The 27,549-nt window shown below is 36.4% G+C and overlaps 1 protein-coding gene across 2 annotated transcripts in view; it reads right to left on the reverse strand.

Annotated features, from left to right (window-relative positions):
* The window catches only part of TBC1D32 (TBC1 domain family member 32), a 252,702-nt gene that overhangs the window by 181,893 nt on the left and 43,260 nt on the right, over positions 1–27,549 (reverse strand). For both annotated transcript variants that reach the window (XM_033234429.1, XM_033234430.1), the window contains 5 exons: positions 23,952–24,042; positions 22,776–22,916; positions 17,824–17,916; positions 15,511–15,653; positions 13,134–13,258 (listed from right to left, as the gene is read on the reverse strand). In XM_033234429.1, the coding sequence (XP_033090320.1) occupies positions 13,134–13,258; positions 15,511–15,653; positions 17,824–17,916; positions 22,776–22,916; positions 23,952–24,042 (593 nt within the window). The remainder of the gene's footprint in view (positions 1–13,133; positions 13,259–15,510; positions 15,654–17,823; positions 17,917–22,775; positions 22,917–23,951; positions 24,043–27,549) is intronic.

Below are 27,549 nucleotides of genomic sequence, written 5' to 3' on the forward strand. Positions count from 1 at the left end.
ATCCTGGCTAACACTGTGAAACCCCGTCTCTACTAAAAAATAAAAAAAAACTTGCTGGGCGAGGTGGCGGGCGCCTGTAGTCCCAGCTACTCGGGAGGCTGAGGCAGGAGAATGGCGTAAACCCGGGAGGCGGAGCTTGCAGTGAGCTGAGATCCAGCAACTGCACTCCAGCCCGAGTACAGAGCGAGACTCCGCTCAAAAAAAAAAAAAAAAAAAAAAGAAACTTCAGGCTAATACCCTAATGAACATGGATGTGAAAATCCTCAACAAAATACTGACAAACCAAAACCAGCAGCACATCAAAAAGCTTATCCACCATGATCAAGGTGGCTTCATCCCTGGGATGCAAGGCTGGTTCAACATACACAAATCAATAAACGTTAATTCATCAGGTAAACAGAACCAATGAATAAAAACCACGATTACCTTAATAGATACAGAAAAGGCCTTCAATAAAATTCAACACCCCTTCATGCTAAAAACTCTCAATAAACTAGGTATTGATAGAATATATCTCAAATAAGAAGAGCTATTTACGACAAACTTACAGACAATATTACACTGAATGGGCAAAAGCTAGAAGCACTCCCTTTGAAAACCAGCAAAAGATGGTGGAGGTTCCAAGATGGCTGAATAGGAACAGCTCCAGTCTACAGCTCCCAGTGTGAGTGACGCAGAAGATGGGTGACTTCTGCATTTCCAACTGAGGTACTGGGATCATCTCAATGGGGCTTGTCCTACAGTGGGTGCAGGCCAGGGAGCAGAGCGGGGCATCGCCTCACCCGGGAAGCACAAGGGGTCGGGGAATTCCCTTTCCTGGCAAAGGGAAGCTGTGACAGATGGTAACTGGAAAATCAGAACACTCCAACCCTAATACCGCGCTCTTCCAATGGCCTCAGCAAACGGCACACTAGGAGATTATATCCCGTGCCTGGCTCAGAGGGTCCCACACCCAAGGAGCCTCATTCACTGCTAACACAGCAGTCTGAGATTGAACTGCAAGGTGACAGCGAGGCTGGGGGAGGAATGTCTGCCATTGCTGAGGCTTGAATAGGTAAACGAAGCAGCCAGGAAGCTTGAACTGGGTGGAGCCCACCACAGCTCAAGGAAGTCTGCCTGCTACTGTAGACTCCACCTCTGGGGTCAGGGTGTAACTAAACAAAAGGCAGCAGAAACTTCTGCAGACTTAAATGTCACTGTCTGAGAGCTTTGAAGAGAGTAGTGGTTTTCCTGGCACGGAGTTTGAGATCTGAGAACGAACAGACTGCCTCCTCAAGTGGGTCCCTGACCCCCCGAGTAACCTAACTGGGAGACATCTTCCAGTAGGAGCCAATTGACACCTCATACAGCCGGGTACCCCTCTGAGTCGAAGTTTCCAGAGGAAGGATCAGGCAGCAATATTTGGCATTCTGCAATATTTGCTGTTCTGCAGCCCCTGCTGCTGATATCCAGGCAAACAGGGTCTGGAGTGGACCTCAAGCAAACACCAACAGACCTGCAGCTGAGGGTCCTGACTGTTAGAAGGAAAACTAACAAACAGAAAGGACATCCACACCAAAACCCCATCTGTACGTCACCATCATCAAAGACCAAAGGTAGATAAAACCACAAAGATGGGGAGAAATCAGAGCAGAAAAGCTGAAAATTCTAAAAATCAGACTGTCTCTTCCACTCCAAAGGAACGCAGCTCTTCGCCAGCAACAGAACAAAGCTGGACAGAGAATGACTTTGACGAGTTGAGAGAAGAAGGCTTCCAACCATTGGTAATAACAAACTTCTCTGAGCTAAAGGAGGATGTTCGAACCCATCGCAAAGAAGCTAAAATCCTTGAAAAAAGATTAGACAAGGCCGGGCGCGGTGGCTCAAGCCTGTAATCCCGGCACTTTGGGAGGCGGAGATGCGCGGATCACGAGGTCAGGAGATCGAGACCATCCTGGCTAACACGGTGAAACCCCGTCTCTACTAAAAAATACAAAAAACTAGCCAGGCGAGGTGGTGGGGGCCTGGTCCCAGCTACTCGGGAGTCTGAGGCAGGAGAATGGCGTGAACCCGGGAGGCGGAGCTTGCAGTGAGCTGAGATCTGGCCACTGCACTCCAGCCCGGGCGACAGAGTGAGACTCCGTCTCAAAAAAAAAGAAAAAAAAAAAAAGATTAGACAAATGGCTAACTTAAATAAACAGCATAGAGAAGACCTTAAATGACCTGATGGAGCTGAAAACCATGGCACAAGAAATACACGACGCATGCACAAGCTTCAGTAGCTGATTCGATCAAGTGGAAGAAAGGGTATCAGTGATTGAAAATCAAATGAATGAAATGAAGTGAGAAGAGAAGTTAAGAGAAAAAAGAGTAAAAAGAAACAAACAAAGCCTCCAAGAAATATGGGACTATGTGAAAAGACCAAATCTATGTCTGATTGGGGTACCTGAAAGTGACGTGGAGAACCAAGATGGAAAACACTCTTCAAGATATTATCCAGGAGAACTTCCCCAACCTAGCAAGGCAGGGCAACATTCAAATTCAGGAAATACAGAGAACACCACAAAGATACTCCTCGAGAAGTGCAACTCCAAGACACATAGTTGTCAGATTCACCAAAGTTGAAATGATGGAAAAAATGTTACGGGAAGACAGAAAGAAAGGTTGGGTTGCCCACAAAGGGAAGCCCATCAGACTAATAGCGGATCTCTCCTCAGAAACTCTCAAAGCCAGAAGAGAGTGGGGGCCAATATTCAACATTCTTAAAGAAAAGAATTTTCAACCCAGAATTTCATATTCAGCCAAACAAAGCTTCATAAGTGAAGGAGAAATAAAATCCTTTACTGACAAGCAAATGCTGACAGATTTTGTCAGGACCACCAGTCCTGCCTTACAAGAGCTCCTAGAAGAAGCACTAAACATGGAAAGGAACAACCAGTACTGGCCACTGCAAAAACAGGCCAAATTGTAAAGACCATTGATGCTAGGAAGAAACTGCATCAAGTAACGAGCAAAATAGCCAGCTAACATCATAATGACAGGATCAAATTTACACACAACAATATTAACCTTAAATGTAAATGAACTAAATGCTCCAACTAAAAGACACAGACTGGCACATTGGATAAAGAGTCAATACCCATCAGTGTGCTATATTGAGAAGACCCATCCCATATGCAGAGACACACAAAGGCTCAAAATAAAGGGATGGAGGAAGATCTACCAAGCAAATGGAGAACAAAAAAAAGCAGGGGTTGCAATACTAGTCTCTGATAAAACAGACTTTAAACCAAAGATCAAAAGAGACAAAGAAGGCCATTACATAATGGTAAAGGGATCAATTCAACAGGAAGACCTAACTATCCTGAATATATATGCACCCAATACAGGAGCACCCAGATTCATAAAGCAAGTCCTGAGAGACCTACAAAGAGACTTAGACTCCCACACAATAATAACGGGAGACTTTAACACCATCACTGTCAACATCAGACAGATCAACTAGACAGAAAGTTAACAAGGATACTCAGGAATTGAACTCATCTCTGCACCAAGCGAACCTAATAGACATCTACAGAACTCTCCACCCCAAATCAACAGAATATACATTCTTCTCAGCACCACATCGCATTTATTCCAAAATTGACCACATAGTTGGAAGTAAAGCACTCCTCAGCAAATGTAAAAGAACAGAAATTACAACAAACTCTCTCTCTGACCACAGTGCAATCAAACTAGAACTCAGGATTAAGAAACTCACTTAAAACCACTCAACTACATAGAAACTGAACAACCTGCTCCTGAATGACTACTGGGTACATACTGAAATGAGGGAAGAAATAAAGATGTTCTTTGAAACCAATGAGAACAAAGACATAACATACCAGAATCTCTGGGACACATTTAAAGCAGTGTGTAGAGGGAAATTTATAGCACTAAATGCCCACAAGAGAAAGCAGGAAACATCTAAAATCGACACCCTAACATCACAATTAAAAGAACTAGAGAAGCAAGAGGAAACACATTCAAAAGCTAGCAGAACGCAAGAAATAACTAATATCAGAGCAGAACTGAAGGAGATAGAGACACAAAAAACCCTTCAAAACATCAATGAATCCAGGAGATGGTTTTTTGAAAAGATCAATCAAATTGACAGACCACTAGCAAGACTAATAAAGAAGAGAGAAGAATCAAATAGATGTAATAAAAAATGATAAAGCAGATATCACCACCGATCCCACAGAAATACAAACTACCATCAGAGAATACTAGAAACACCTCTATGCAAATAAACTAAAAAAATCTAGAAGAAATGAATAAATTCCTGGACACATATGCCCTCCCAAGACTAAGCTAGGAAGAAGCTGAATCCCTGAATAGATTAATAACAAGTTCTGAAATTGAAGCAATAATTAATAGCCTACCAACCAAAAAAAAGTCCAGGACCAGACGGATTCACAGCCGAATGCTACCAGAGGTACAAAGAGGAGCTGGTACCATTCCTTCTGAAACTATTCCAATCAATAGAAAAAGAGGGAATCCTCCCTAACTCATTTTATGAGGCCAGCATCATTTTGATACCAAAGCCTGGCAGAAACATTAAAAAAGAAAAAGAAATATTTTGGCCGGGCGCGGTGGCTCAAGCCTGTAATCCCAGCACTTTGGGAGGCCGAGATGGGCGGATCACGAGGTCAGGAGATCGAGACCATCCTGGCTAACATGGTGAAACCCCGTCTCTACTAAAAAATACAAAAAACTAGCCGGGCGAGGTGGCGGCGCCTGTAGTCCCAGCTACTCGGGAGGCTGAGGCAGGAGAATGGCGTAAACTCGGGAGGTGGAGCTTGCAGTGAGCTGAGATCCGGCCACTGCACTCCAGCCCGGGCGACAGAGCGAGACTCCGTCTCAAAAAAAAAAAAAAAAAAAGAAAAAGAAATATTTTAACCAATATTCCTGATAAACATCGATGCAAAAATCCTCAATAAAATATTGGCAAACCAAATCCAGGAGCACATCAAAAAGCTTATCCTCCACGAAAAAGTTGGCTTCATCCCCGGGATACAAGCCTGGGTCAACATGTGCAAATCAATAAATGTAATCCCTCATATAAACAGAACCAAAGACAAAAACCACATGATTTTCTCAAGAGATGCAGAAAAGACCTTCAACAAAATTCAACAGCACTTCATGCTAAAAACTCTCAATAAACTAGGTATTGATGGGACGATTCTCCTGCCTCAGACTCCTGAGTAGCTGGAACTATAGGCATGTGCCACCATGCCTGGCTAATTTTTCTATTTTTAGTAGAGACAGAGTTTCACCATGTTAGGCAGACTGGTCTCAAACTCCTGACCTCAGGTGATCTGCCCGCCTCAGCCACACAAAGTGCTAGGATTACAGGCATGAGCTATGGCACCCAGTCATTCAACATTCTTAAAGAAAAAAATTTTCAACCCAGAATTTCATATCTGGCCAAACTAAGCCAGATATGATGGGACACATCTCAAAATATTAAGAGCTATTAATGACAAACCCACAGCCAATATCATACTGAATGGGCAAAAACTGGAAAAATTCCCTTTGAAAACTGGCACAAGACAGGGATGCCCTGTCTCACCATTCTTATTCAACACAGTTTTGGAAGTTCTAGCCAGGGCAATCAGTCAGGAATAAATAAAGGGTATTCAATTAGGAAAAGAGGAAGTCAAATTGTCCCTGTTGGCAAATGGCATGATTGTATATTTAGAAAACCCCATTGTCTCAGCCCAAAATATCCGTAAGCTGATAAGCAACTTCAGCAAAATCTCAGGGTACAAAATCAATGTGCAAAAATCACAACCATTCCTATACACCAATAACAAACAGCCAAATCATGAGTGAACTCCCGTTCACAATTGCTTCAAAGAGAATAAAACACCTAGGAATTCAACTTACAAGGGATGTGAAGGACCTCTTCAAAGAGAACTACAAACCACTGCTCAACAAAATAAAAGAGGACACAAACAAATGGAAGAACATTCCATGCTCATGGATAGGAAGAATCAATATTGTAAAAATGGCCATACTGCCCAAGGTAATTTACAGATTCAGTGCCATCCCCATCAAGCTACCAATGACTTTTTTCACAGAATTGGAAAAAACTACTGTAAAGTTCTTATGGAACAAAAAGAGCCTGCATTGCCAAGACAATACTAATCCAAAAGAACAAAGCTGGAGGCATCTCACCACCTGACTTCAAACTATACTACAAGGCTACAATAACCCAAACAGCATGGTACTGTTACCAAAACACAGTTAAAGACCAACGCAACAGAACAGAGCCCTTGGAAATAATGCCACACCTCTACAACCATCTGATCTTTGACAAACCTGAGAAAAACAAGAAATGGGGAAAGGATTCCCTATTTAATAAATGGTGCTGGGAAAACTAGATAGCCATATATAGAAAGATGAAACTGGATCCTTTCCTTACACCTTATACAAAAATTAATTCAAGATAGATTAAAGACTTAAATGTTAGACCTAAAACCATCAAAACCCTAGAAGAAAACCTAGGCAATACCATTCAGGACATAGGCATGGGTTAGGACTTCATGACTAAAGCACCAAAAGCAATGGAAACAAAAGACAAAACTGACAAATGGCATCTAATTAAACTAAAGAGCTTCTGCACAGCAAAAGAAACTACCATCAGAGTGAACAAGCAACCTACAGAATGGGAGAAAATTTTTACAATCTACCCATCTGACAAAGGGCTAATATCCAGAATCTACAAAGAACTTAAAAAAATTTACAAGAAAAAATCAAACAACCCCATCAAAAAGTGTACAAAGGATATGAACAGACAGTTCTCAAAGGAAGACATTTATGCAGTCAACAGACACATGAAAAAATGCTCATTATCACTGGCCATCAGAGAAATGCAAATCAAAACCACGAGATACCATCTCACACCAGTTAGAATGGTGACCATTAAAAAGTCAGGAAACAACAGATGCTGGAGAGGATGTGGAGAAATAGGAACACTTTTACACTGTTGGTGAGACTGTAAACAAGTCCAACCATTGTGGAAGACAGTGTGGCGATTCCTCAAGGATCTAGAACTAGAAATACCATTTGACGCAGCCATCCCATTACTGGGTATATACCCAAAGGATTATAAATCATGCTGCTATAAAGACATGTGCACACGTATGTTTATTGCAGCACTATTCACAACAGCAAAGACTTGGAACAAACCCAAATGTCCATCAATGATAGACTGGATTAAGAAAATGTGGCACATATACACCATGGAATACTATGCAGCCACAAAAAAGGATGAGTTCATGTTCTTTGTAGGGACATGCATGAAACTGGAAACCATCATTCTCAGCAAACTACCACAAGGACAGAAAACCAAACAGCACATGTTCTCACTCATAGGTGGGAATGAACAATGAGAACACTTGGACACAGGGTGGGGAACATCACACACCGGGGCCTGTTGTGGGGTGGGGTTGGGGGAGGGGGCAGGGTTCGCATTAGGAGACATACCTAATGCAAATGACGAGTTAATGGGTGCAGCACACCAACATGGCACATGTATACGTATGTAACAAACCTGCACGTTGTACACATGTACCCTAGAACTTAAAGTACAATTAAAAAAAAAAAAAAAAGCTGTTGAATCAAGTTTGGCCTAAAACTGCCTCCTTGCATATTTTAAGTTCAGCCTAAACGTTTCACTGTACTTAGTGAACTATAACCTAGATGGAAGTGTAAACAGACTGTAACCTACTCTTGTACCAATCACCACTGGCCAACTAAAGTGGGCCAACTGTTCAAACTGTGTTCAAATAATGCAAACAGCAAGTTGTAACCAAAACGACTTTTTCTATACCTCACTTACACTTTTTGTGCATCATTTTCCTGTTTCTGTTCATGAATCTTCTTCCACCATGCAGTTGTGCTGGAGTTTCTCTGAGCCTACTCTGGCTGAGGAGGCTGTTTGATTCGCAAATTGTTCTTTGCTTAATGAAACTCTGTTGAATTAAAAAAAAAAAAAAAAAAAAAGCCAGGTGCAGTGGCTCATGCCTATAATCCCGGCACTTTAGTAGGCCAACATGGGCAGATCATGAGGTCGAGAGGTGGAGACTTGCCTGGCCAATATGCTGAAACCCCATCTCTACTAAAAATACAAAAATGAGCCAGTGTGGTGGCACACGCCTGTAGTCCCAGTGACTATGGAGGCTGAAGCAAAAGCATCACTTGAACCCAGGAGGTGGAGGTTGCAGTGAGCCAACATCGTGCCACTGCACTCCAGCCTGGGCAACAGAGTGAGACTGTCTCAAAAACAAATAAACAAACAAAAAAACAAACAAAAAAACCCCACAGAGCTTAAATGAAAAATTCAATTTCAACAGAAAGGCTAGAAAATGAAAGCAGAAAAAAGTTCCCAGATAAAAGGATTTTAAAAGGAATAGAAAATAGAACAGATGAGAATGTCCAAGTTCAAACAACAGATTTTCAGAAAGAAAAAAAAAAGAAGAAATCCAACTATTTTCCCTAAAAGGCATGAATCTTCAAATTTACAGTGTCCATCAATATATGTACAATTGTTATGTGTCAATTTAAAAAGACATTCATCTAATACATAAAAGTAGAACTACATCAAGAAACATCATAACATTCTGGATCACTAAACACCAAAAAAAGACAAAAAAAAAAAAACTTCTAGAGAAAGGAAAATGAAAAATAAAGCTACTCCATAATGATGACAAAGTATACTTCAAGGTAAAAGTTAAGCACAAAACTGAGGAAGAAATCCATTCTGAATAAAGTAGGTGGGAAGGCCCAGAAACAGATGTCTTTAATTAAACTCATGGACTTTGGTATTTTAATATGCTAAGAGAGGATTTAGTCAATTAGAAAAAAACATGTAGATGGCTTAGCACTGCAGTGAAAACTAAGTACACTGAAAACTGTAGCAAACAACAACAAAAAAATATTAACTCCAGAGAAAGCAAAAATTGTGAAAGAATAGAAAAGTAACAAAAGAATACCACATGGCTCAGCTGTGAAAAGTGTTCACAATAATGTGAATACAGTAAAGCATTAAAAAGTTGATTGCACAGCAGTATTTGCACCGGTGGAGAATGAAGGGACTAGGTACCTATATGTATTTGTGTGTTTGGTGGGGAAAGCAGGGAAGAGAGATAAACTGTTGTAATGTAAGTCAATCAACAATTGATAATTTAGCCTTAAGCTAAAAGAAATTATATGCACATTATTTGATAACATAAACACTAAAGAAAACATCAAAAACAGCTGAAAGTAGTTGTCTCTAGACAGCAAGAAAGGAACTGGTACTTTTTATAATAAACCTTTATGTTTACTGTATGCATATATAACTCAATGAACAATAAATCAAATTTCAAATGGACAAATGACATGGAAAGGAACATTACTATCAAGGAAATGGAAACAGCCCATCACCCTATTGCCGCAGGAGCAATGAGATGCTCAAACTCTGTGAGATGACACATGAAATATGAATCAAATAAGTAAACATAAATCGAATAAGTAAATATAAATCAAAACAAGATCTTTCACTCAATAGATTGCCAAAACATTTACAAACTGATTATGCAGTCCTGACAAGAATATAAAAAGGAGGGGATACCTCATACTTCCCACAGACTGCTGGCAAGAGGGTAAAATTCAACTATTTTGAAAAGTAATCTTGCAGGATCTATAAGATATAAAATGTACAGGCCCTCTGACCCAGCAATATCACTTTCAGGACTATCTTACTAAAATTAAAAAGGCTAGCAATATAAAGCATTTGATAACCCACAAAATCTTTATTTTTCTTGTTAATTAATCTAATGAGGCTGGGTGAGGTGGCTGACACCTGCAATCCCAGCACTTGGGCAAGCCGAGGCAGGCAGATCGCTTGAGTTCAGGAGTTCAAGACCAGTCTGGGAAACGTGGTGAAACCCTATCTTTGCTAAAAACACAAAAAATTAGCCAGGCATGGTGGTGCACACCTATAGTCCCAGCTACTGGGGAGACTGAAGCATGAGACTCACTTGAGCCTGGGAGGCAGACATTGCAGTGAGCCGAGATCACACCACAGCACTCCAGCCTGAGCAACAGAGTGAGACCTTGTCTCAAAAAAAAAAAAACGACAATAACAACAAAAACAAAAAAAATAAATCTAATGAATAAGTTTATTCAAAGTAATTATTGCAAAAAAGTATTTGGTGATTATAGTTTATGAAAAAGTAAATGATTGACAGAAATGATATCAGGGACAGAAGGGAGGAAATGACTACTTATAAGGTCATTGACTAGATGTTAAGTGATATAGTGTTATTTGAAAGAGGACTAAACACAACTAAAACAATATAATAAGCAATTACAACTAATTCTGTTGTAAATGTATATTACAAACTTAATAGCAACCATTAAAAAGAGTGATAAGAAAAGTATAATTGATATACTAACAGAGGAGATAAAATGAAATCACATAGAACGCTCAATCAAAGCCAGATAAGGCAAAAAGAGTAAAAGACAAAAAACAAAAAACCAAGGGCAAAAAATATGGTAAGTATTAATCTAATTATATCAATAATTAATTGTTAATGTCATAAATACATCAATAAAAGATTATCAAGACAGATTAAAAGTCAAGACCCAACTATATGTTGTCTATAAAATTCCCACTTTACACTTTAAACATAAAGACTAAGATAAATTAAAAGTAAAAGGATGAAGGAAAGACATATGCTAACAATAATCAAAAGAAAGCTGGAGTAGTTGTATTAGTTTCAGACAAAGCAGTCTTCAAAGCAAGGAAAATTATCAAGGGTAAAAAGGAACATTAAATAATAATAGAGGTGTCAATTTTCCAAGAAGACATAACAATCCTTAATGTGTATGCACATAACAACAAAGAATCAAAATGCTTAAATCAAAAACTGATAGAACTGCAGGGAGAAAAAGATGAATTCACTAATATAGCTGGAGATTTCAACATACCTCTATCAGTAATTGACAGATTCAGCAGCATGTCAGTAAAGTCAAAATTGAACCAAACAGTACCATCAATCAACTGAATATAACTGACATCCAACAATAGTAGAATATATATTACATAAGCTCACACAGATAATTCACTAAGATGCCACTTTCTGGGCCATAAAACATACAATAAACTTTAAAAACTAGAAATTATATAAAGTGTGCTGTCAGATCTGTAAAAACACAAGAGTTGGGAGCAGTGGCTCAGGCCTATAATCCCAGCATTTTGCGGGCCGAGGCAGGTGAATCACTTGAGGTCAGGAGTTCCAGACCAGCCTGGCCAGCATGGTGAAAGCTCATCTCTAATAAAAATATAAAAATTAGCCAGGCATGGTGGCATGCACCTGTAGTCCTAGCTACTTGGGAGGGTGAGGCACCAGAATCGCTTCAATCCAGAAGGCGGAGTTTGCAGTGAGCCAAGATCACACTACCATACTCCAGCCAGGGTGATAGAGCAAGAGTTTATCTCAAAAAAAAAGACCACAAGGGTAAAAGAAATCTCAACAGAAAATGGAAATATTTTGAACTAAATGAAAAATGAAGATACAATTTATCATAACTATGAGATGTGAGAAAGATGTGGTTTAGAGGGAAATTTATAGCATTAAGTACAAGTATAAAAGTACAAATACTATAAAAGAAGAAAAGAGCTAAAACGAATCATCTAAGCTTCCACCATAGAAAACCAGGAAGAGAAAATTAAATCCAAAGTAAGAAGAAAAGAAATAAAAATTAGAAGAGAAATCAATAAAATTAAAAACATGAAATCAAGAGAGAAAAATCAGCAAAACCAGAAGTTAGTTTTTTGAAAAGAACAGTAAAATTTATAAGCCTCTAGTCAGGTTAACTAAGAAAAAAAAAGAGAAGATACAAATTACTAACATTAGAAGTGAAAGAGGGGCCATCACTACTCATTTCAATGATATTAAAAGGATAAGGAAATATTACGAACAATTCTATGCCCACAAATTTGATAATTTAGATAAATTGACCATTTCCTTGAAAGACATATTTTGCCAACATTCACAAAAGAGCAAGTAGGCAATCTGAATAGGCCTCTGTTTATTAAAAAAATTGAATCAATAACTAATAACCTTCCAAAATAAAAAACACCAGGCTAAAATTGGTGAATTTTATAAAATATATTATGAAGAAATTAAACCAATTCTGTGTCATACCCTCCAGAAGACAGAAAGAATAACTTCTCATTTATTATGAGGTCACCATTCCAATAATACCAAAACCAAAGACATTACAAATTCTACAGACTGATATATCTCATGAACATAGAGGCAAAAATCCTCAATAAATATTAGCAAATGAAAGCCAACAAAGTGTAAGAATGATTTATACATCATGAACAAGTGGAATTTATTTCATGTATGTAAAACTGGCTCAACATTCAAACATCAATTAATGTAATATCAGGCCAAATAAAAAAAGAATACTTATTGCAGTGTTATTTATGGAGGGAAAATCCTAGACACAATCTCATGTTCACTAAGAGGGAAAATGTTTGAATAAATTGTGGTAAAGCTATACACAAAAGTATAATGTAGTCATTAAAAAAGCATGTTTCATTCTGTATTCACCTAAGAAAATTCCCATAGTTATAAAATAAATCAAGCTGCAGGGTAATGTATAAAATATAATACCATTTTTGTAAAGAGAAGATAAAAATATGACTGCTTGTATGTAGGTTTGTCTGATGCATTGGATAATTACAAGCACAGAGAAAGTCTAGAAGTGTAAACACTAAAATATTACCATTGGTTAAGTGAGAAAATAGGAACTAGAAGAGGAAGAAAAAAGTAGCTAGCTTCTTTACACATCTTTGGTTTGACTTAATCATGTGTGACAAAAGTCTGTAAGTGAAAATACAAGGGAGCAGATAATGGGGCGGGTAAGGCGACCCATCAAGAGTGAACTCTCCTTATTTTGAAATTACAGACATCAAGGTCTACTCTGCCTGCATAGTCCATAATCCTGGTTATTCCAACTTTTTTTAGATCATTTAATATATTATTAGTGGCTTGTGAGAAAACCAAACTACACCTGGAATAATTATCCAGATTTAAAATAGCACATACCTTTCTTCAGAAGAGTTCATATTTGCTCCATAAAGGAGTAAAATAAGTCCTTCTTCTACAGATGCAATTCTTGCCAAAATACCAGCTATATGAATTAAAGCTGTCTCAGAGCAATTTGGAGATGCCTGTACATTAAAAAGAAAACAAGACAAATCACATAATTTAATGACATGCTAACATATCACAGATTAAAATTCAAGGATTGTATGTAGTCTCATAAAGCTATATTACCACAACAAAAAACAAGCTTAATGATTTGTTCGGCTGTGAAATAATATGTCTGAGTAAAATGTGTTATTAGATTTTTTTCAATCAAATTAATTAAGAATTATTAAGAATTGCTGCTCTTGTTACAGTTTTATATATATTTCTGGTTGGCAAATGTAGTAGACTGTGTATTTCCACTTTGCCCTTTATTTCCCACCCACTGGGCTCCTGAGTATAATTACATTATATATGATATCTAACACACTGCCATCCCTTCTAAGGGTGTCATCCTCTTATACACATTTGCATCATGAATGTACATCCGACTAGGGATAGCCAATTCATGGGCTGGCCAATAGTCAATGATATCATCTAATAAGAAAACAAAGACTGAACCAACCATATTTGCTCACTTTTGCTTTTAAATGAAAGTACTAAAATGCCTTTGCCAATATATACCAAAGCAGCACAAAGCATACACTGAAAACCAGAGAGCCATGTCAATGCTAGAGTGCATCTACAGTACTATAATTCCTGTTCTTTGTGGGGTCTGCTTATTTACCTGAACCTACATGGATGCCAACACACATACCATCTATAATACATTTGAAAATGTAAACGTTGCAATCAATATATTCTAATTAATTTAGTAGGGTAGCCTAACTAATGATTAGTCAGGTATATTCACCTAAAGAAGTCCTAATTATTACTAATCATGTTGTTTAGTATGAATAGCACTATTCTTACTACTTAGCACAAAAAGTATATCACTTTTCATATTAAGTATCTTTCTTAAAATAATTTCTCTCCTTAGAATACATTCCTTCTCTCACATATGAGACTATATATATTCTCTCATGTCTATACACATATAAACACAGTATTTTAAAACTTTCTATTCCTCATTTTAAATACTTTTTGTTTAAAGGCCTGCCTTCCCTATTACAGCAGGCTTCTTAAAGGCAATAAACATGTATTATTCACTTATATATTTGCAGTACCCAGCAGAGAGCTAATGATATAGCAGAAGCTCAGTGGGTGATGCTGGATGTCTTAAATTAGATACTGAGTGTCCACTATGTGCCAGAGGGCTACTGTTAAGAATAAATAATTCAAGCATAACATAAGTAAAACTACAGAAGTACATAACATGGGAACACAGAGAAAAAACCCACCTAACTTTGCAAAGGAGAACTGGGAGGAAATTTCAAAGATGAACTCTAGTCTAAAGAGGAATTTTTTTCATGTGGACTAAGGTGAAGAAAAAGCATTCAAACACAAGGAGATATAATAATCTTATTTAGAAAGTGCAAATCGTCTATTACAACTGGAATATATAAGAAAGAAAGTAGTTAGGGGACAGAAAACTTGCACTTGCCAAGTTTACCTAGCAAGCAACAAGCAGAAAAGTATGTGACAGCCCACTGATGGGTGAACATAAGAGAAAGATGAAAACAGTAAAAACACCTCAAAACAGATACAAAAAGGCAAAAGCTTTTAACCTATTGATAAGCCTTAAAAATCACTGCCCAGAAGTTTAAGTTATACAAGTAGAGGGAGGTACTGAATAGACACCCAAACTAGTAACAGTAGCAACTCTGCAACTTGTTAAATGTCTGACCTAGAGCAAGCCACTTATTTCAGCCACAGTTGTGATTACTAAATTATATAATGTAAGGGAATATACTGTGCAAACTGTAAAGAGATATGCATCTGTTCAAATTGGAATTCTAAATAAGTGTTCTCTCTAAAGTAATACCAGTTCTTCTTAATATAAAACAGAGTTGGTTACTAAGGAAAATAATCGTATTTCCAAAAGCTATAAAAATGCCGTAAAACAAATAACAAAACATTTACAAGATTTATTAGATTTGCAAAACAAATAACTTCTTAATAGAATAAATTTTCTAAGTTATTTGCATCAGAAGATCTAGTCCTGATTAAAAAACGCTTGGATATTCTATGTACTTTCCCTCTGCATATCATAATAAATCAATCAACTGCATAAGCTATAATTTAATACTAAATAAAAATATATATCAGCACAAAATACATTCATACATGGAAAGACAGCATAATAAAATATTTCAAATTTAGAAATAAAGTCCCACTGAATATTTACTAATACCCAGGTAAGAGACTCTTTTTCTCCTTAGTAAATAATACCAACCTCAGTTCCTTTCATTAAACTGTGAATAGGCTGAAGAAGTGTCTCTATTACAATGTTGTTATATAAGCATTCCACTGCGCATTCTTTTTGATCACAGAGTATCCATAGAACTTCAGTCACCATACTTGCAGGAGAGTAATTCTCTAATAAACAATAAATATTTTTTAAAACCAAAACATTAAACACTTAGAACTATTTTATGTGTTAGCTGTTGTTATTCCAAAAAGTTCAACATCAAAGTTATTTCAATACTTCAAAAGTTATACAACTCATTGTCCAAAGGATGATGTATTACCAAACTATAACCTGACTTACGGGAATTTCAATTGGCTTAACATAAAAAGTGAGCAAATGACAACAAACCAAACATGAATGCCAAAAGATGAGAATACAAAATCATTCACTGTCCGACATTAAATTACTGCTTAATATTGAAGATGTGGTCTAAAGCAAATGTACAGCTTTTTTTCCTCCTAGAAAATATGTTTTTCTCCCTAGAATACACTTTTACCTTATTTATATTTATTCTTTTTCTTAAATAACATATTCAAGTATTGAGCCTACAAGAAAATTACATTCAGACAAGAAAATGGGGAAAAGGAGGCAGAAGAGAATGGAAACTTTCATAAACTTTTGTAGACACTACTATACTTCTTGTATTACCATAAAGCCAGTGGAAACAAAGATCTTTTTTTTAGATTTTCTTTCAAAATACAGTATATACAGGAAAACACAATACATGTAAGTGTAACACGGTTGGAATCATCACTGAATTAAATGATTTTCAGTTTCATAAAGTGACATATTTTCAGATATATAATCTAATATCCTCAAAATAATAGTTTTTAATGTAAGATTGTCCTAGTAGGATACAATACTTTAGTATTTAGACATTGTATGTCTACGCATTATTGGTGTTTTTTATTATTAAGTGTTTTACTTTGGAAACTATTCTAGGATGAAAGTTCTTAATTTATGTTACAATATTCCATACTCAAAAACCATGCTGACTCCAGGTCAATATCTGACAAAAAGAAAATGGAAAAGGAAAGTTCAGTGATTTTTCAACCAGCTCCAAGTGAGAAACCCTGTTTACAATGACAGATATTATTGATGAGCATATGGTCATTCTCTCACTCATCCAATCGTCTTCTATTTACTAAGTGCCTAATATATACCAAACTCTGTACTAGGAACTAATTATGAACAGAGAGGTAAATAAGACAAAAACAATACACATCATGGTAAACCAAGACATAAACAAGTAATTACAACAAAGAAAGATGATTTTAATCATAAAGGATGCCCATGTTGTAGGAGTATATAGTCAGAAGACCTAAGGTGGTTCTTTATACATGTAAATGCTGTAAAGACAGAAAAAAGTCCAAGAAACACTGTGAAGATCAATAGGCTAGTATAATTGCTTGGAAAAAACCTCTTAGTTTCATATTTTTTTTAATTGATTCAGAAGGTACATCTGTCAACTTGTTACATGGATATACTGAATAATGGTGAGATTTGGGCTTCTGGTGCACTCATCACCTGCACAGTGAACACTGTACTGAATAACAACCTACCAGTTGATAGTTATGTTATAGAACTAATATATAGCCCAAACCATTTTTTTCTTTGATTCACTAGAGTTCGCCTCAGAATTTGTGTCAGCAATTCTAGGGTTATTTCCTAGTTTTAGAACACTGTATGTCTATGCATTATTGGTGTGTTTTATTATTAGTGTTTTACTTTGGAAACTATTCTTGATACTCAAAGGAAAAATATAAGTTATCTTTTAAATGTTAATATTTTAGAACATTTTTAAAAACTAGTCAACAGCCGTAAAACTAAAAGGCATTTTTCTGAAAAACATGAAGAGTTTTTTCTTTATTCTTCAATAAAAGAAGACCCTGAAAAGACTGAAGTTTTGGATGTAAGCCAAAACAAGTGAGTTGATCAAAACATTTTAGAAAGTATAAAGAATGGGAAATAACAGGGAAAAAAATCACATTATGACCTATCAATCAAATATCCCTCAGTACCATGTCTTGAGAACATTTTGATCTTAATAAAGAACATCATTAAAATTCTCGGTGATTAAATTATAAATTTAAAAGGAGTAGAGTAGAAACATCTTAAAACACCAATGAACAAAATTAAATTTCATGGCTTACTTCAGGACCAATGTAATTTCTCATAATACTGTATCTTAATGAAACCTACTTACCAAAGTAGGTCAGGCACTCAAAACATCTAGACAATAGAATACTTATTTTTAGATGTTTTCTATTTTTCTACTTAAAATAGAAACAGAATTACCTGAAAGTGTAGCTGATGTCATCTTTGGACAACTTGGTGAGTAATAGATAAGTTGGGTAAATAGAACAAGCAGATCTACGAGGGATACCAAACCTTTAAAAAGAAAATAAAGAGAAAATTAATTTCTAACACATTCTTTCAACTTAGAGAAATTTAACTGAGCTTTCATCCATCTATATAATTGAGTTTTTGTACAGACTATTGGGCAATCAGGCAGAAGGGAGCTACAATCTCAGATAGAAGACTCCAGAACAAATTACATACAAATTAAAACACAGTAAGGCAAGCAATGCTGTAGGTGCTATGTAAAGATACAGTTTTACCATTTATTTTGAACCAATCACTTAAGATAAACCTATGATAGAAAGATGTATGAATCTGATCAAGGCTATTTGAGTTTATTCAATTAGAAGTAGTAAAATTCAGTTTGCCAAGTTGGTCCAGCTGATTTATCTACACAAAACTGTAGAACAGGCCGGGCACGGTGGCTCAAGCCTGTAATCCCAGCACTTTGGGAGGCTGAGACGGGCAGATCACGAGGTCAAGAGATTGAGACCACCCTGGCTAACACAGTGAAACCCCGTCTCTACTAAAAAAATACAAAAAACTAACCGGGTGTGGTGGCAGGCGCCTGTAGTCCCAGCTACTTGGGAGGCTGAGGCAGGAGAATGGCGTAAACCCGGGAGACGGAGCTTGCAGTGAGCTGAGATCTGGCCACTGCACTCCACCCTGGGTGACAGAGCAAGACTCCATCTCAAAAAAAAAAAAAACTGTAGAACAGGGCTTAGCAAACTTTCCTCTTTGACGAACTAGAGAGTATTTTAGATTTTGTGGCCAAATGGTCTCTGTCACAAATACTCAAGTCTGCCGTGGTAGCACTAAATATATGTAGATGATATGCAAATAAATGAGTATGGCCATTCTCCAATAAAACGTTGTGTGCACTAAAATTTAATGTATATTTCTCACATATCACAAAACACCCTAATTTTTTTCAACAATTTAAAAACATAAAAACCATTCTTAGCTCACAAGTGTACAAACAAGATAGTAGACCAAATGTGGACCATAGACAAAATTTACCAACTCTTGCTATAGAGGCTTACATTAAAAGAGTCTAGTGAAATCACATGTGAAACTTAAAGGTGAATGTTGACCTAACATTAGTCTAACACAGTCTAACATAGTAGAATAAACCTCTAGAAACTCAATTTTCAGGTGATCTATAATATCTGGTAGGCCAAAATATAGATGTTAAAAGTCAATACAAAATGATAAATAAATGATAGATGACAGACATATAAATGTAAGCTGAATACTGCACCATCACAAGTATACATTAGTATATTTCTGTAAAGTTCAACAGTATCCTATAAAATGATAGCTCTTTTATTAAAAGTCAATTATCTACTGAGTGCTGGTTATGCATACAATTATGTGGCACTACCATGGGAACTACAAGAGATGTATATAAGGCAATGTCTTTTCTCAAGGAACTCACAATCAACTGAGAAGAAAAGATTTAGAGAAATTAAAAAAGCTACAAAACAGTATAAAAGAGTATTCCAAATAAATATACTCTATACCAAGGGTCAGCAAACTATAGCCATTGTGGACTGATTTTATAAGGCTCACAAGATAGGAATGGATTTCACATTTTTTAAATGTGTCCAAGGTCCTCAAAATCATGCCCAGATTCAAGGATTCACTAAGAAGACTCAGAGGATTCAGCATACAATTGTATTCACAGCTATGATTTACTGTAACAAAAGGATACAAAGCAAAATCAAAGCGCAAAAGTGCATGGGGTGAAGTCCAGAGCTAACCAGTATAAACTACTAAGCGTCCTCTTCTGGTTGAGTCATAGAAAATACACTTAATTATTTCAGCAGCAAGTTATGACAACACATGTGAAATGTCACCTACCAAGAAAACTCATTAGAAAACCAGTCCCTTAGGTTTTTGGGGGATCTAAGTATGTAAGCACACTCTACCTAGCACACGCCAAAATTTTAAACTCCCAAAAGAAAACCAGATACTCCACATAATTAACATTGTACAGTTTAGGTGGTGAACAGTGCACAGTTTAGGCAATCATCAGTTCTAGAAAGAATAGGAAATCCAAGTTCCTAGGTCCCAGCCAAAGTCCAACCTTGCAAACAGGCCTTTCTTTATTTTTTTTTTTTTATGTTTAAAATTTCTTTTTTTTTTTTATTATTATTATACTTTAAGTCCTAGGGTACATGTGCATAACGTGCAGGTTTGTTACATATGTATACTTGTGCCATGTTGGTGTGCTGCACCCATCAACTCGTCAGCACCCATCAATTCGTCATTTAAAATCAGGTATAACTCCCAATGCAATCCCTCCCTTCTCCCCCCTTTCCCCTCCCCATGATAGGCCCCGATGTGTGATGTTCCCTTTCCCGAGTCCAAGTGATCTCATTGTTCAGTTTCCACCTATGAGTGAGAATATGCGGTGTTTGGTTTTCTGTTCTTGTGATAGTTTGCTAAGAATGATGGTTTCCAGCTGCATCCATGTCCCTACAAAGGACGCAAACTCATCCTTTTTTATGGCTGCATAATATTCCATGGTGTATATGTGCCACATTTTCTTAATCCAGTCTGTCACAGATGGACATTTGGGTTGATTCCAAGTCTTTGCTATTGTGAATAGTGCCGCAATAAACATACGTGTGCATGTGTCTTTATAGCAGCATGATTTATAATCCTTTGGGTATATATCCAGTAGTGGGATGGCTGGGTCATATGGTACATCTAGTTCTAGATCCTTGAGGAATCGCCATACTGTTTTCCATAATGGTTGAACTAGTTTACAATCCCACCAACAGTGTAAAAGTGTTCCTATTTCTCCACATCCTCTCCAGCACCTGTTGTTTCCTGACTTTTTAATGATTGCCATTCTAACTGGTATGAGATGGTATCTCATTGTGGTTTTGATTTGCATTTCTCTGATGGCCAGTGATGATGAGCATTTTTTCATGTGTCTGTTGGCTGTATGAATGTCTTCTTTTGAGAAATGTCTGTTCATATCCTTTGCCCACTTTTTGATGGGGTGGTTTGTTTTTTTCTTGTAAATTTGTTTGAGTTCTTTGTAGATTCTGGATATTAGCCCTCTGTCAGATGAGTAGATTGCAAAAATTTTCTCCCATTCTGTAGGTTGCCTGTTCACTCTGATGGTAGTTTCTTTTGCTGTGCAGAAGCTCTTTAGTTTAATTAGATCCCATTTGTCAATTTTGGCTTTTGCTGCTGTTGCTTTTGGTGTTTTAGACATGAAGTCCTTGCCCATGCCTATGTCCTGAATGGTACTACCTAGATTTTCTTCTAGGGTTTTTATGGTATTAGGTCTAACATTTAAGTCTCTAATCCATCTTGAATTAATTTTCGTGTAAGGAGTAAGGAAAGGATCCAGTTTCAGCTTTCTACTTATGGCTAGCCAATTTTCCTAGCACCATTTATTAAATAGGGAATCCTTTCCCCATTTCTTGTTTCTCTCAGGTTTGTCAAAGATCAGATGGCTGTAGATGTGTGGTATTATTTCTGAGGACTCTGTTCTGTTCCATTGGTCTATATCTCTGTTTTGGTACCAGTAGCATGCTGTTTTGGTTACTGTAGCCTTGTAGTATAGTTTGAAGTCAGGTAGCATGATGCCTCCAGCTTTGTTCTTTTGACTTAGGATTGTCTTGGCAATGCGGGCTCTTTTTGGTTTCATATGAACTGTAAAGCAGTTTTTTCCAATTCTGTGAAGAAACTCATTGGTAGCTTGATGTGGATGGCATTGAATCTATAAATAACCTTGGGCAGTATGGCCATTCTCATGATATTGATTCTTCCTATCCATGAGCATGGTATGTTCTTCCATTTGTTTGTGTCCTCTTTGATTTCACTGAGCAGTGGTTTGTAGTTCTCCTTGAAGAGGTCCTTTACATCCCTTGTAAGTTGGATTCCTAGGTATTTTATTCTCTTTGAAGCAACTGTGAATGGAAGTTCATTCATGATTTGGCTCTCTGTTTGTCTGTTACTGGTGTATAAGAATGCTTGTGATTTTTGCACATTAATTTTGTATCCTGAGACTTTGCTGAAGTTGCTTATCAGCTTAAGGAGATTTTGGGCTGAGACGATGGGGTTTTCTAAATATACAATCATGTAATCTGCAAACAGGGACAACAAACAGCAAACGGGCCTTTCTAAGGATAGCAGTTTCAGGCCTGCTGCATTAACTCTTTTTTCGTACACACATAGAGAGAATATACAAAAGTAGTATGTGGCCAAAACAGCCTAAAATGTTTACTATGTTACTATGTGGTGCTTTCCAAAAAAAAAAAAAAAACAGTTTGCTGGTCCCTGTTATATATACATTCTTAGTTATCATTTTTAATTCCCTTAAGAGTTTAAGAATATACTAACAGCATGTGCTGAAGTTTGACAGGAAAAAAGTAAATGAGACTTAGGGTAAAAATAATATGGTAATATATAAAATAACACAGGGCTTTGCAGTTTATAAAACAGTATTTGCAAACCTCATTTATCTGTGATCACAAAAATTCTGCAAGCCAAATATTACTGATTTCACAATTCAATTTTTACAGATAAAGAAACTGAAACAACAAAGGTTAAGTGATTTTCCCAAAAGATCACAACTAGTTTATAATGGAATGAGAACTTAAGGTCTTCTAGTTCTAAATCTATATCTGGATTCCTAAAGGCTGAATAACAAAAACAAAAACAAAAACAAAATACATGTAGGAAGAAGTACATACTGAAAACTAAAAGAAAACAAACACTTCGAAGTGTATAAGCTATCAATAGACTAAAAGGTATGTAGCTAAGTACCGTAGAAAGGAACATGTCAAATTTCCAAGTTTGAATACTTCATCATATATAAATCTTAGCATATCTTAACAAAATTTATTTCTCCTAATTGTACTTACCTTTTTTATTCTTCAGCTTAATAGGAAATAATTTTCTGCCTTGTTTATAGATCAATAATCTTCCTAAAAGGCACAGTGAGTGAATGAAATAAATATATTGTAATTCTTGTCCTAAGTAGTAGAAAGTTTTCTGCTTTTTTCCTTAAAAGAGAAGCAAACAAGAACATTTATTTAGCGTTATCATATTTTACAGTACCGGTCTTCATTCCCTTCTAGACATTAAACAAGGCTACAGGCTAGAATGGAGACACTGTTGGTCTAAAATTTTTTAATTATTTATTTTCCTTATTGTTTCCTAAGATCCTTTACAATAAAACCCCAAAGCAAAGCAATCATCTTAAAAAGCAGCCTCAGAAAGGAATAGTATGCATATAGTGTCCATTCTAAAATAAATACCATAAGATTGTCACAGTTATCCGTCACTGAAGAGGAACTTCAAAAGTAAGTTAAGGGCAGAAGAAAGTTAATAGAAAATGTGAGTGGCACTCCAGCCTGGATGACACAGCGAGACTCTGTCTAAAAAAATTAATTAATAAAATACAGTTTCTTCTTTCATGATAAATAAGATATCTATTAGTGTAGGGAATTATGGATGGGGCAGTAGGAGTAAAAATAATGTTGTATAGGCATTGGTATGCAAAAAAGACTAAGAGAAGACTCATTTTAGTCAATAACTAGAGAAGAGATCGTACAGAGAAATTGGGGCCAGATTACGAAGCATTTGGGACATTTTAGCTCAGACAGAGAATAAGCAAAGAAGGATCACGGGGTGACACGGAGTGTTCAAAAATAAAAACAACATTTTATGGAAGTTTTTCTCCCATTAAAGTGCATATGTGCCTGATTAGATGACTGATACATTACTGTAGGGGCAAGAATGGACTGTATATTATTGCAATATAACAGATTAGGTTATATACCCCAGTATGAATTGAAGAACTGCATCTAATAAGAATCAGTATGGTTGTATATTAATTTCAAATGTAGATCTGTTATAGAAAATAATGATTATAGTGTATCTTATAAATGTGTAAAATATATTTTCCAATGTCATTAATAAAAGTGACCTCATTTACCACAGTAACAATCATTTAAAAATAAAAGTTACTAATAAACTCTATTTACTAATAAAATTTACCATTTTTAAAAGTATGTAATAGAGGAAATAATACTTACTGCAGTGCTTTGAATGTCCCAAGGTTTCCTCAGCTTTCCTAGTCTTACACAGTTCAAAGTACTGAACACACTGTTGAATAGCTGTAGTTATCTGATGAAATAATAAGTTATTAATTCCAGAACTTTGCAGCCCTCAAGTCCAAGAATTAAAAGTCAAAGCTATAAAAATGCTTTGGAGAAATATTTGAGAAAAATATTTAGTATAGTACCTTTCTAGCTATTAAAGCTCAGCCTCCTCAATTACATTTTAACTATGGCATCACTCTGGTGAACACCGTGAAAATATTTGTGGACCAACAAATACAATAATGTTAGAATGTTGATGTCATTGCACAGAAATAAATATATACTTTATATTTTATAGTGAAAGATGCAAAAACTCTGTGGCCATGACCATAACTTTAGAAACTATCTTGTCCAGTTCCTTTGCCTTAGAATCTTTTCCTCCTACCCAGGCAGCAAAATATCAAGTGGATCAAGTCTTTATTTCCATCTCAAATACCAGAATTGCTAAAAGTTGATAAAGAAAAATCTCATAAGTCAAAGAAAAGAGTCACAATAAAAAAATGATCTCCAACCCCTACTGTACCCAGCGATTCTCCTACTAGTCTCCATTCTAACTCCTCCTCTCATTCTCCACAAGCAGAGGCTTCAAATCTTCTCCCCTTTCCTCAGCACCTGTCTACGCATCGATGGCCTCTTATCCTAATTCCCAAAAAAAATAAAAGTCACCAGTGATATACGGTGTGATCATTGTTAAGTCTGGTAATAAGGCAGTTGTTGGGGACCTTGAAAAGATCAGTTTCAGAGGAGTTTGGTGAATAAAGCCAGACTATACCAAATAAAGGAATAGGAAGTGAAAAAGTAAAGGCAGTTAGCATAATTTTTATTTTCAAGAAAGACAGCGAGGAAAAATTTTAAAACAGACCAACAACTGTATCTTAGAGTCAAGATTAAACTCTTTTTCAGGTTAGAAGGATATGGTTATGCTTAAATGTTACTGGGGGAAGCCAAAAGAGAGGAAGAGTTTGACTCTATAGGAGAGAAAGGGGAGAGTTGATAGGAAAAAAATATATACAAGAGGAAGAAGCAGATGGAATCCAAGTGGAAGGAAGGATTAATTAAGCTTTAGATAGGAAAGGAAATGAAGGTTTGAAAAGAAGCCAGTTCACAATTGTAGCATCAAGGAATCACTGGATTTTCCCATCTCGTTCATTGCTATGGCCTCAGTCGCACGCAGAAAACAGGTAACATAGCAGGACTTCTAGCTTTAGAAAAGGCCTCCTTACAAGGTGGGATTTTGATAGCATCTAGGAACTTGCATTTCAGGAGGGCTGTCATCATTCTGAGAACTGAGAATGGCTGACAATGTTTACACAAGTAATGTGGTTTATGAGAAATACCTGCTTTACCTCTAGGAGTCTTGGACCCTGGTATGTACGAGGCAGAGGGTTTCCATGTGATCAGCAGCCCTTCCTCAAAAACAAAAACCAGGCACTGAGTTTCTAATGAGCTTCCCTGGTGTATAACATTTCCCATAAGTTGCCACAATTCAATGCTGAAAGAATGAAGCATGTCTCATGTGATTCTAGTGGGGAAAAGACTCTTGGAAGCGATTTCATATCTTCCACACTTCACTCAATGAACTTTTTCCTCTTTGCTGATTGTTCTTTGTATCCTTTCATTGTTATAAATGATAGCTGAGAGCATAACTATATGCTGAATCCTATGACTCCTCCTAGCAAATCATTAAACCTGGGGGTTGTCTTGGGGACCCCTCCCCCTCCCATATCTACAAGTCTTTTCTAAATCAAACGTCAGGGATCCAGACCCATGCCTCCTAGAAATCTGCATTTCAAATATGACTAAATCTAACAAATCTAAACATCATTATCTTTTCCAGCAAATGTGTGCCTCCCACTGTGTTACTTATCTCAGTGAATTACATTAATCATCAATTGTCTGAGGCCTCAATCACAACCCCCTCATTCAAAAGTCCTCTAAATCCTACATTCTAAATAAAGATTTTGAGTCCATCCATTTATCCCAATTCTGTCTTATCCTTCTTCCATGGTTCCATCATCTTTTGCTTGGATTATTATACAATGTATTAAACATCTTTTTGCTTCAATACTTCTCCCCTATCTCTACCTAGAACCTTTGACCCATTTTCTAACAAAAAATAAAATAAAACAGAAGTGGATTAAAATAACAACTGACACTTTAGGAAACTCTTGACATGAAAAATTTATAAAATAATACACTTAAGAGAAGCTCTAAAGAATTAGAAGACAAAAGAACAAACAATAGACTGCTTCTTTGACTGAAAACTCAAAACATTGTCTCCAAAATAATCTCTCTCAAAGACTCTTTCATCCATTCAAGGCTTTAGAAATCCACCCTCCTTGCAACAATTCCTACCCAGCTTTATCTTCACTATCCACTTACTTACACTCCCTTCTTTTCCTTCTACTCTTTCCCTTATATTTTCTTAAACATGCTATCTTTATTTGAGAAAAGACAGCAATCACAGGAAAGAAAAGGAATAATCTCAGGACACAATCACATTACATGACATCCCTTTAAACCACAGGAGCAGAAAGCAGATCTATAGAAGGTGAATTTAAATACTAGTCTAAAGAGCCAAGTTGAGAGTATAATGAATGATTTTTCTAACCCCTGTGAAAATAGACACAAATTTGCTATAAAATTCAGGGTTGTATTTGATACTTATTGCCCTATACTATCAAATATATACCAGCCAGTTCATTTAATTGTTAACTCCTAAGACAGAGATTTTAAAAAGGTTAAGTAAGACAATAAGACAGGAAAAACCAACGGAGAATTTAAATGACCAAGCCGTCAAGTCATTTTTTAAAATGACTTTCAGAGAGCAGTAAAAATGGCACTAAATAAAGCCGTTTCAGAAACCATTCCTTTAGGGGTTGACTGAATCAAGATTCAAATTGTTAAAAATTAAAGGTTAAATATTTACGCTGACAGCCAAAACTTTTAACCAGTTCATGTCTTTGAGATGCTATAGGAACAAAGATTATCTTAACTTTTTCAGGGATATCTATAAAAAACCAACAGCATATACAAAAATTGACAGCTTAATGCCACCTACTGAAAATGTCATAAACATAAGATAGAATAGAACCACACAAATACAGTAGCCACCAACCACACGCCTATTTAAATTTAAATTAATAAAAACTAAATAAAATTAAAAATACAGTTTCCCATTTACTCTAGTCTCATTTCAAGTTTTCAGCAGTCATATGTGGCTCATGGTTACCATGTTGTACAATGCAGATATTTCATCACTGCAGAAAACGACATCAGAGAGCACTGATGAGAAGCTAGAGGAAATATAGCAGCAGATCACCATGCTAAACAGGCTGCTATGACTAAAGTTCTTACACAAGAATCTCTTATAGAACAGAAACACAAATTGATGGAGAGGTCTGCAATTTCCATCACAGATGCACAAAATTTGATCCTTGATTCTGAAAATACAAAGGGAATAAACAGATCTTGCATCATTTTCCCAATGTTTATTTTCAAAAGTGGGGCCAAGTTTACTTTAAAACAGTAA

Source organism: Trachypithecus francoisi, unplaced genomic scaffold (assembly GCF_009764315.1).
Source record: "Trachypithecus francoisi isolate TF-2019V2 unplaced genomic scaffold, Tfra_2.0 Lachesis_group15, whole genome shotgun sequence".
Classification (NCBI taxonomy): Eukaryota; Metazoa; Chordata; class Mammalia; order Primates; family Cercopithecidae; genus Trachypithecus; species Trachypithecus francoisi.